At 29.3% G+C, this 11,980-nt stretch overlaps 1 protein-coding gene across 1 annotated transcript; it reads right to left on the reverse strand.

Moving 5' to 3' along the window:
* Positions 1-4,402: 4,402 nt before the first annotated feature.
* LOC134827974 (kinase D-interacting substrate of 220 kDa) lies at positions 4,403-10,996 on the reverse strand. The gene is made up of 4 exons (XM_063840891.1): positions 10,631-10,996; positions 9,840-10,567; positions 7,284-8,660; positions 4,403-6,511 (listed from the first exon to the last, which is right to left on the reverse strand). Exons 1-4 carry the CDS (start codon positions 10,794-10,796, stop codon positions 4,580-4,582), a joined length of 4,203 nt encoding a protein of 1,400 aa, XP_063696961.1. The 5' UTR covers positions 10,797-10,996; the 3' UTR covers positions 4,403-4,579.
* Between the last annotated feature and the right edge of the window lie 984 nt (positions 10,997-11,980).

Below are 11,980 nucleotides of genomic sequence, written 5' to 3' on the forward strand. Positions count from 1 at the left end.
TTTTGTTTTGAAAACTAAATCAAGAGCAAAAAAAACTGTGTCAAAAACTGTGTCAAAGCCATTTTTGTCAAATCTTGCTCCAAATGGTTAAAAATTTGTCAGAGGGCTCTAATTTATCATTTTTTATCATTTTATAACTCAAAACTGCCAAAAAATTGAAACTGAAAAAAAAAATTTTCTTTGACATAGTTTTGTTTTGAAAACTAAATCAAGAGCAAAAAACTGTGTCAAAGCCAATTTTATCAAATCTTGCTCTAAATGGATAAAAATTTATCAGAGGGCTCTATTTTATCATTTTTGATCATTTTCTAACTTAAAACTGCCAAAAAATTGAAACTGAAAAACATTTTTTTCTTTGACATAGTTTTGTTTTGAAAACTAAATCAAGAGCAAAAAACTGTGTCAAAGCCATTTTTGTCAAATCTTGCTCCAAATGGTTAAAAATTTGTCAGAGGGCTCTAATTTATCATTTTTAATCATTTTCTAACTCAAAACTGCCAAAAAATTGAAACTGAAAAAAAAAATTTTCTTTGACATAGTTTTGTTTTGAAAACTAAATCAAGAGCAAAAAAAACTGTGTCAAAAACTGTGTCAAAGCCATTTTTGTCAAATCTTGCTCCAAATGGTTAAAAATTTGTCAGAGGGGTCTAATTTATCATTTTTAATCATTTTATAACTCAAAACTGCCAAAAAATTGAAATTGAAAAAAAATTTTTTCTTTGACATAGTTTTGTTTTGAAAACTAAATCAAGAGCAAAAAAACTGTGTCAAAGCCATTTTTGTCAAATCTTGCTCCAAATGGTTAAAAATTTGTCAGAGGGCTCTAATTTATCATTTTTAATCATTTTCTAACTCAAAACTGCCAAAAAATTGAAACTGAAAAAAATTTTTTTCTTTGACATAGTTTTGTTTTGAAAACTAAATCAAGAGCAAAAAAAACTGTGTCAAAAACTGTGTCAAAGCAATTTTTGTCAAATCTTGCTCCAAATGGTTAAAAATTTGTCAGAGGGCTCTAATTTATCATTTTTAATCATTTTCTAACTCAAAACTGCAAAAAAATTGATACTGAAAAAAATTTTTTTCTTTGACACAGTTTTGTTTTGAAAACTAAATCAAGAGCAAAAAAAAACTGTGTCAAAGCCATTTTTGTCAAATCTTGCTCCAAATGGTTAAAAATTTGTCAGAGGGCTCTAATTTATCATTTTTAATCATTTTCTAACTCAAAACTGCCAAAAAATTGAAACTGAAAAAAAATTTTTTCTTTGACATAGTTTTGTTTTGAAAACTAAATCAAGAGCAAAAAAAACTGTGTCAAAAACTGTGTCAAAGCCATTTTTGTCAAATCTTGCTCCAAATGGTTAAAAATTTGTCAGAGGGCTCTAATTTATCATTTTTAATCATTTTCTAACTCAAAACTGCCAAAAAATTGAAACTGAAAAAAAATTTTTTCTTTGACATAGTTTTGTTTTGAAAACTAAATCAAGAGCAAAAAAAACTGTGTCAAAAACTGTGTCAAAGCCATTTTTGTCAAATCTTGCTCCAAATGGTCAAAGGCATTTTTTCAAATCTTGCTCAAATTGGTTAAAAATTTGTCAGAGGGCTCTAATTTATCATTTTTTATCATTTTTGAAAAAAAATTTTTTCTTTCATTTTGAAAACTCAAGAGCAAAAAAAACTCAAAAAAAAGCCTGCCAAATGGTTAAAAATTTTCAGAGGGCTCTAATTTATCATTTTTAATCATTTTCTAACTCAAAACTGCCAAAAAATTGAAACTGAAAAAAAATTTTTTCTTTGACATAGTTTTGTTTTGAAAACTAAATCAAGAGCAAAAAAAACTGTGTCAAAAACTGTGTCAAAGCCATTTTTGTCAAATCTTGCTCCAAATGGTTAAAAATTTGTCAGAGGGCTCTAATTTATCATTTTTAATCATTTTCTAACTCAAAACTGCCAAAAAATTGAAACTGAAAAAAAATTTTTTCTTTGACATAGTTTTGTTTTGAAAACTAAATCAAGAGCAAAAAAAACTGTGTCAAAAACTGTGTCAAAGCCATTTTTGTCAAATCTTGCTCCAAATGGTTAAAAATTTGTCAGAGGGCTCTAATTTATCATTTTTAATCATTTTCTAACTCAAAACTGCCAAAAAATTGAAACTGAAAAAAAATTTTTTCTTTGACATAGTTTTGTTTTGAAAACTAAATCAAGAGCAAAAAAAACTGTGTCAAAAACTGTGTCAAAGCCATTTTTGTCAAATCTTGCTCCAAATGGTTAAAAATTTGTCAGAGGGCTCTAATTTATCATTTTTAATCATTTTCTAACTCAAAACTGCCAAAAAATTGAAACTGAAAAAAATTTTTTCTTTGACATAGTTTTGTTTTGAAAACTAAATCAAGAGCAAAAAAAACTGTGTCAAAAACTGTGTCAAAGCCATTTTTGTCAAATCTTGCTCCAAATGGTTAAAAATTTGTCAGAGGGCTCTAATTTATCATTTTTAATCATTTTCTAACTCAAAACTGCCAAAAAATTGAAACTGAAAAAAAATTTTTTCTTTGACATAGTTTTGTTTTGAAAACTAAATCAAGAGCAAAAAAAACTGTGTCAAAAACTGTGTCAAAGCCATTTTTGTCAAATCTTGCTCCAAATGGTTAAAAATTTGTCAGAGGGCTCTAATTTATCATTTTCAATCATTTTCTAACTCAAAACTGCCAAAAAATTGAAACTGAAAAAAAATTTTTTCTTTGACATAGTTTTGTTTTGAAAACTAAATCAAGAGCAAAAAAAACTGTGTCAAAAACTGTGTCAAAGCCATTTTTGTCAAATCTTGCTCCAAATGGTTAAAAATTTGTCAGAGGGCTCTAATTTATCATTTTTAATCATTTTCTAACTCAAAACTGCCAAAAAATTGAAACTGAAAAAAAATTTTTTCTTTGACATAGTTTTGTTTTGAAAACTAAATCAAGAGCAAAAAAAACTGTGTCAAAAACTGTGTCAAAGCCATTTTTGTCAAATCTTGCTCCAAATGGTTAAAAATTTGTCAGAGGGCTCTTATTTATCATTTTTAATCATTTTCTAACTCAAAACTGCCAAAAAATTGAAACTGAAAAAAAATTTTTTCTTTGACATAGTTTTGTTTTGAAAACTAAATCAAGAGCAAAAAAAACTGTGTCAAAAACTGTGTCAAAGCCATTTTTGTCAAATCTTGCTCCAAATGGTTAAAAATTTGTCAGAGGGCTCTAATTTATCATTTTCAATCATTTTCTAACTCAAAACTGCCAAAAAATTGAAACTGAAAAAAAAATTTTTTCTTTGACATAGTTTTGTTTTGAAAACTAAATCAAGAGCAAAAAAAACTGTGTCAAAAACTGTGTCAAAGCCATTTTTGTCAAATCTTGCTCCAAATGGTTAAAAATTTGTCAGAGGGCTCTTATTTATCAATTTTAATCATTTTATAACACGAAACAGCAAAAAATTGAAACTGAAAAAAAATTTTTTCTTTGACCTAGTTTTGTTTTGAAAACTAAATCAAGAGCAAAAAAAACTGTGTCAAAGCCATTTTTGTCAAATCTTGCTCCAAATGGTTAAAAATTTGTCAGAGGGCTCTAATTTATCATTTTCAATCATTTTCTAACTCAAAACTGCCAAAAAATTGAAACTGAAAAAAAATTTTTTCTTTGACATAGTTTTGTTTTGAAAACTAAATCAAGAGCAAAAAAAACTGTGTCAAAGCCATTTTTGTCAAATCTTGCTCCAAATGGTTAAAAATTTGTCAGAGGGCTCTAATTTATCATTTTCAATCATTTTCTAACTCAAAACTGCCAAAAAATTGAAACTGAAAAAAAATTTTTTCTTTGACATAGTTTTGTTTTGAAAACTAAATCAAGAGCAAAAAAAACTGTGTCAAAAACTGTGTCAAAGCTATTTTTGTTAAGTCTTGCTCCAAATGGTTAAAAATTTGTCAGAGGACTCTAATTTATCATTTTTAATCATTTTGTGACTCAAAACTTATTTAATTATAAATTATTTAAAAATTACATTTTGTAAAAAAATAATTAATTTAATTATTTAAAAAAAAATTAATAAAATATTTATTTTATTATATTTTTACGATTTTTTGTATTTTTAAAAAAACATAAAAAATTGAATTAAAAAATTAAATTAAATATTTATTCTAAAATTAAAAAAAAAATATAAAATAAGTACCTACACTTTCAAAAATTTCAGATTAATATTAAAAATCTTGTCTAAAAATATTGTTGAAGTTAATAATAATAAGAAGCTCTTATTTTTCGTTTAAAGATTTGAAATTAAAATTTTAAGGCAAAGCTTTTTTTTTTGAATAAGGCAACGCTTTAAATTATACTAATACCTGAAAAATGTTTCCCTTTTAATACAAAAACAAAAAATCTTTCATTCTTTTCAAACTTTTATTGTATTTCTCATTCTAATCTATAAAATTGAATACTTTTGTAATAAAATAAAATAATAAATTCATAAAATTCTGTTCTACATAAAATAAGGTAAATTTTGGTAAATTCTGTAATTAAAAATAAAAAAATTAGTACCTGTGAAAAAAATCTCAAATTTATTCCATTTTCTGATCCTGATGTTCCTCAATACTGATTGACGGCATACTAATAACCGTTGGCAAGGTATCATCGTAATCCCCAATAGTAACGGTTCGCACTAAACTCTTACGTCTCGTTGGCGATCCGACTTCCAAACTTTCCCGAATCGGAGTCAACGGCATTTCATCTCCCGACTGCCCCGACGGAATCATTTGATCATCTTCACTCGCGAAACCATCTTCATCCAACGGATCCATGATGTCACTGTTGATCATCTGAAGCGTTTCACAAATCATCTCTTCCTCGATCGTAACTTGCTTCTGGAAACGCGATTCAACAACGGACCTTTTTTTGGCTGGCGGTTGGATCGTATCGGTGACATCCCGTTCTGCCTGCGCTGTTGGCGTTGAAATCGGAGCAACTGGATTATTAATATCGGTAACTGCAAGCGACACTTTTGTCATTTCGTACGTTTTTAGTGTGTTGATGAGCAATTTGAAGGTTTCCCAATGCCCGAAGGAGATATTTAGCACGGATTTGAGCTCGTTCAAGTCACAATGCATCAAAACGCGACCCGTGATGGCATTTTCTTGCAAAGCGGGACCAAGTTTCGGCATAATTGGCGCCATATCGGGCATGCGTTGCAACAATTTGATGAGTTGATCGACGGAAAGTTGGCTCAAGGTCACATTTTCAAGCGATTTATCCGACAGGGATTTCGTGGATTCGTTCATTGTTGAATTTACGGCGACAGAGGGCGCTAAAAGACCTGAAAATAAGTCGGCAGGTGGCGGATGAATGTGCGCTGCGTGTGGTAATGGCATCGGTTGAGGCGGCAAACTGAATCCAATGGTGCCCCGAGGCATGGGCATCGGCATCGGAGACGGCATAAAAGGGTAAGAAACGCGATTTGGGGGTTTTGGTTGAACTTTTTCCGAAGTTGAAGGCGGCGCAAACATCGTTAATCCCTCAAATTCTTCCTCAAATGCTTGTTGATCTTCTTTAAGGACTTTTTTCAAATAAGGATCCAAATTGAAAGTGAATGGCAAGAAAACTTTCAAATCCGTGACTTGCAAGTCATTTTTGTGAATATGCAAAAAAGCATCAAGTTTCCTCTCGTCTCGATCCATTTCCAAGAAAACAGCTGCTTCCTTCAAATACGCGATTTTCGGCTTGCAACGCTCGTAAATTGTCTCCAGCGACGTGGTATCGTCGAGATCCTCTTTCTCAAACTCTAAAACGATAATGCTGGCTCTCAGGGGCCATTGTTCCGTCAAATTTATCCAAGAACACAAGCGATACCAACTAAAGTCAATGTGATTCGCCTTCAGCAAGCGAATTGTCAGCGACATCACGTTCAGCAGCCGTTTCATGCTCCGCGGATTCACATCACTGAAAAAGTCATCCGAGAACATCACCCGATTTTTGTCCAATCCAACGCCAGATTGTCCCAATTTGTGTAAATTCGAGCTGTACGATCCCGCGAGCGATTCCGGAGCTTGAGTCCGTAATTTCTTCGAGTTAGTTCGTGAATTTGTATTTATCGTTCGAAGACGTTCCATGCTCATTCCCATTTCGCTTGCATTAGACAATCGTCGTTCGCCGATCTCGTTGATGCGATTCAACATTGCCATTGCTGCGACTTGTGCGCGTTGGATTTTCTTCAAGTTCGTACTTTGCAAGTAAATCGGGAGATGAACAAAGTTTCGGAGGAAATCGTGACCTCCAATGGTGCCGACTTCAGTTAACATGCGTTTGCTGCGAGCTTCGGCGGCTTTTGTGATGATGTGTGGATCGACAGCGATTAAAATGATGAATGGGCGATTTGCGGCACAAAGTAACGTTTGAATGACACTCAGGATGTTGAGAATTTTGTCAATATCGTAGTAGTCAAGTACATCCACGACGCCACACAAACGACTTTGTTGACCGACGAATGAGTCCAAACACTGAAAAAATAAAGAAAAATTATTTTAAAAAAATTATTTTGAAAAAATATCAAAATATTAGAAGAGTTTGAAAAAATTATTTAAGAAATTATTAAAATTTAGTAATAAAAAAAAATTAAAAATTTCAGAAAAAAAATTAAATTAAATTTTCTCAACTCATAAAAAAATAAAAAAAATTAAAATTAAAAAATTCTAAAAAAAATAAATATTAATTTAAAATAAAATTATTAAAAATTTTAGAATTTTATAAAAAAAAAAAATATTTTTTAAATTTTTAAAATTATTTTCAATAATTAATTATAAGTTTAAGTTAATAAATTATTATTTAAATTTTTAAATTAATTAACTAAATTGTTTAAATAAAAAATTATTCATAATTCAGAATAATTCAGAATTTTTATGAATTTATACAATTTTTTTTTTTTGAAACTGAGAATGAAAAAAAAACTTAAAAAAAAATTTAAATTTAAAAAAATATTTCAAATCATTTAATATTTAAAAAATTAATAATAAATTTTATTTATTTATTTTGATTAAATTAAAATTTATTTATTTTAATTAAATCGAAATTAAATTAAAATTTTATTATTTTAATTAATTAAATTTAATTTTAATTTATATTATTTTTAATAAAAATTAAAGTTAAGAAAATTAAATAAATTTTGAAAAAATACTAAAATTTTTAAATAAATAAATTTAAATAATTTATAAATTGTTAAGAAAATTTTAAAAAATATTTAAAATAAAAATTAAAATAAAATTCAATTCTTACCTTCACCATATCCGTCATCAGCGTAACTTCATTGCCCAACGTTGTCAACGACAATCCACTCTCGTTATTATTTCTCGTCAATCGCTTCAAATAAGAAGCTTGCGAAATGAACAACGACCTCACCAGTCTTGTCAAAATATGAAAATTAGCAACCAGTGCGGCAAGCAACAAAGCTCCCGTGATGTACAAAACGATCAAAAGGGCACTTTTTTCGACGTCATTCAGGTCATGCGTGTAATAAATAACCAGCAAACAAATCCCGGCACCGACAGAAAACAAAAACAGCTCAAAAAGAAAGACAATTGGAATGCAACACATTCGTCGAAAGCGCCATCTTGTGAGACTTTCGTGCTGTTTTGGGCGCAGCGCTCGATAAAGTCTCGTCGCAACTGTTCCGTAATGTCTTTCAATCTCCTCCAACATCGAAGCCAGCATCAAACTCACCGCTTGCTCTCCTTTTGGCGGCGCATTACTCAAATCGGCAAAATGAAATCGTACCGGTTTCGTATGAATATCCGCACTAATGTTCGGGGGGTAGCAAAAAGCGACTTGAAGAATTAACTGAAGTTTACCAATTTGCTTGTCGAGCCCTTGAAACATCGAATCGATCCAATCCAAGCGATATCGACGATTAATGACGCTCATGATGCGTAAAAGCCCGAGAACTGTTGCCGTAATGCAGACAAAAGTTAGAATTCCATAAGGCACGGACCACAAGAGCATTCCCGTAAGTACGCCAAACAGCAAGGAAATGTGCAAAATTGTCAAAAATAAAATCGCTTTCGGTTTTGCAGCGATTTTCGCACATTCCGACACACAATTCAACATTTCACCACGAACCTTGTTCAAGAGGAAACTTTTGCCGCTGCCCCATTTGGCATACAATCCAATCGTAATCGGCGTTATCAGTGTCGGCTCGTACAAAATATTCGTCAAAGCGGAGCTGTAAACCTCGTAACCGAGAACTCCCTCGGAATCTTCCGTGTTAATTTGACGCGTGCCAAAAACTTGTCCCAAAATCGTCTTTTGATGCAATTGATCGATCCCGTAAGGAGTTTCGCCGACTTTGTTTGCCTTGTACAAGATTTGATTGTTTTTCGGATTATGCAAAAGTGCTTCGACGATTTGTTTGGATCGCGCTCGCATCGCAATGTGCAAGCAAGTGTCTCCGCGTTTGTCCGTGGCTCCAACTTTTGCTCTTTTATCGAGGAGTAATTGCACAATTTCCAAGTTTCGATTGCGAACGGCGCGTAATAAGGCGGTGTCGCCATCTTTGGTTTCTGATTCCAAATCTGGGTTTTGGGAGAGAATCATGCGAACAATGTGCAAATTTCCCTTTTCAATGGCGTAGTATAATGCAGTTTTCTTGTCTTTGCCCTAAAAGAAAAAAAAATTAAAAAATTTTATTTTAAGCTTGGAAGATTTTAGATAAGGTAAGAGCAATTTTAAAATTTTTTTAGAATTTCGAAAAATTTTAGAATTTTTAAAAAAATTTTCAATATTTTTTTGAAGTTTAAAATTTTTAAAAAAATATTTTTAAATTTCTTTTAAGTATTTTAAAGAATTTTTAAAAAATGTTAAAAATGCTTAAATTTTTCCTTTTTAACAAATTATTTTCCAATAATTTAATTTTTTTTCTAAAATTTAAAAATATTGATAAAAAACAAATTAAATAAATCAAAAGGGATCAAAAGTTTTTTTTTTATCAAAATAAAATGTTAAAAATTGGCTTAAAATAATGAAAATTTTATTAATTTAATTTTTATTAAATTAATTTATTTACTATTTTTTTTATAAAAAAAAAATAAAATTTTTATCAATTTTTAGCTTTTTCAAAATTGACTCAATTAATTTTTTTTATTTACTCATTTCTTATTTTTTTTTATCAAAATTGTTAAAAATGTAATAAAAAAATTAAAAAATAATTTAATTTAAAATTAAAATAATAAATTTAATTCTATAATTTCAAATTATTTAAATTTTTATCAAATAATTTTTTTTTACTAAAATTAAGCATATTTGAATGCATAAAAATATCAACATTTTCAAGAAATTTTGTCAGGCAATTTTTAATAATTAATAATAAATATTAAAATTTTTTTTTTAAATATAATTAAAATATTGAAATTTTCAAGAAATTTAGCAAGAAATTTTTATAATATTAATTTAATTTAATTAAGCTAAATTTTTTCATATTTTTAAAATATATTTTTAATTAATTTATCAAATTTAATTTAATTTTAAAAAAATTTAAAATATCAGTTTTTCATAAATTTTTGTTATTTTAGTCAAATTTAAACTTTTTGTACTGTGATGTGTTAAAAAATCTCAAAATTAACAATAAATTAAAAATATTTTTGTATGAAAATTAAAAAAAATTAAATTTTTATCAATTTTAAGACATTTTTAATGAATTTTCATATAAAAAAATTCAAAAATGAGTATAAGTTTCATTAAATTTTTCATTTTATATTTTCAGAAAAAAAAATTCGGAGGAAATCAGAAGGTGAATCATTTTTCAAAATTGCACTTGCCGAAATTTTAAAAGTAACTTACCTGAATATCGATATCCGCATGTTTCTTCACGAGTATCTCAACGACTCCGCGATGATTTCCCTTGATGGCATGAATTAACGGAGTATCTCCCGATCGATCTTGCGTATTAATATAAGCGCCCACAGATATCAACGACGACACAATTTCAGTTAGGCCTTCACGACAAGCGATCGCAAGTGCTGTCATGCCATCTTTATCCAAAGCATTCACATTCGGTTTTCTCTCCAACACTAAATTCACGCATTCTTGATGTCCTCCCGCAACTGCGACAAGTAACGGAGTCCAACTATACATGCCAGCTGTATCGACATTCGCACCCGCTTTCAACAAAAAATCCACGATATTCGTCATTCCCTTGCGACAAGCCCAAATTAGTGCCGTTGTGCCATACTTATCGGCTGAATTGACTTTCGCTCCTTTGTTTATCAAAGCAACGACGACTTCATAATGTCCTCGTCCTGCACCCCACAGCAACGGGGATAAGTGATAATTGCCGTGACAATGCACATCGGCGCCTTTTTGCAACAATCGATTCACGATGTCAATGTACCCTTTGTACGAAGCCCACATCAAAGGGGTCCAACCGCCCATTTCCCGATGCTCAATATCCGCGCCATGATCAATCAAGTACTCGACAATCTCGAAATGACCCGCTTTTGTCGCACAAAGCAACGCAGTCCAATTATCCAAATCCTCCGCTTGAATATCGGCACCGCGTAGAACCAATTCTGTCGAAGAAATTAATTTAAAATTTTCAATACCCGCAGAAAAAATATTTTTTTTTTAATTACCTTTGACAAAGGCTGTCACGCCCCGACTCGCTGCATGCATGAGAATCGTCGCCCCATTGTCATCGCGCTCATCCACTTGAAACGAGTTGCTGTCGAGGAAATTCTTCAAACTAAAGATGTCATTTAGATCCAAATATTGTAACAAAACCCGAAAGGCAAGAGCCATTGTTGAGGATTTCGTACTTAGACGAGTAATGTTTGTGTCGTTTCTGCCTCACTTTGCCACAGTCATTTAACAAACGGAGACGTAAGCACTTCACTTTTGTAGATTTGAACACAAAACAAACAAGATTAGGATGTAAAAATTTGTTGATAAGAGCGATTAATTTTCTCGTTGTACTTCTTATGTAAAAAAAATGTTCCCTTTTGATGTACGGATCGGTCTGTAGATGCACGAAACAAAACAAAAGATGACAGCTGAGGGGGATTCCGATCTGGTTTTCGAATGTCCCACGTGATATTCTAGCAAGAAACCGGCGACCTGGGACAGAATTGTGACGTTTACATCACTGTTTTGGCGGCGTTTGCAAGAAAAATTTGAAAGGTGAGATGGAAATGTCTGTCCGTGAACCTATTAAAGAATAAAAATTGAAAAATTTTTATTTTTGTAATAAAAAAATTTTATAAAAATTTTAAAATTTAATTTTAATATAAAATTTAAACTTTTAATTAAAAAATTAAATTTTTTTAACAAATAATTTAAATTTTTTATTAAAATTTATACCTAAATTGTCTTATTTTTTATTGTTTTTGAAGAAAAATTCATTCACTAAAAAATAATAATAAAATATTTATTCGATTTATTTGGGAAATTTTCAGAAGTTTTATTGGGAAATTTTTTGAATCAAGTGCTTAAAATGAAAGAAAATTTCAATTTTTGTACATTTTTGAAAAACTAAATAAAAAATTTAAAAATTTCTTGTTAAAGAAGTTGGTAAAATTTTTAAATTAAAAAAGTTTAAATTATTTAAAGAAAATTTTCAATTTTATAAAAAATTTGAAAAATATTTCAAAATGAAATTCAAAATAATTAATTTTATTTTAAATTATTTCAGATTAAATTTAATTTTTAACTTTAATTAATTTAAATAACTTTTTGAAAATGTTCAAAACCATAAGAAAAAAAAAAATATTTCATACCTCAATGAAATCCAAAATATTTTTTATCTTTGATAATATTCCTTTCTAAATTTTTTAATTAATTTAAATAAATTTTGAAATTGTTTTTTTTTGAAAAAAATAAATTTTAATTTAATAATATAAAAAATTATAATTTTTAAAAGATGAAAAATTTTTTAATTATGAATTATAAATATTTTTAATTTTAAAAAGGCTTTTTTAATTGAAAGA

Source organism: Culicoides brevitarsis, chromosome 1, assembly GCF_036172545.1.
Source record: "Culicoides brevitarsis isolate CSIRO-B50_1 chromosome 1, AGI_CSIRO_Cbre_v1, whole genome shotgun sequence".
In the NCBI taxonomy this organism is placed as follows: Eukaryota; Metazoa; Arthropoda; class Insecta; order Diptera; family Ceratopogonidae; genus Culicoides; species Culicoides brevitarsis.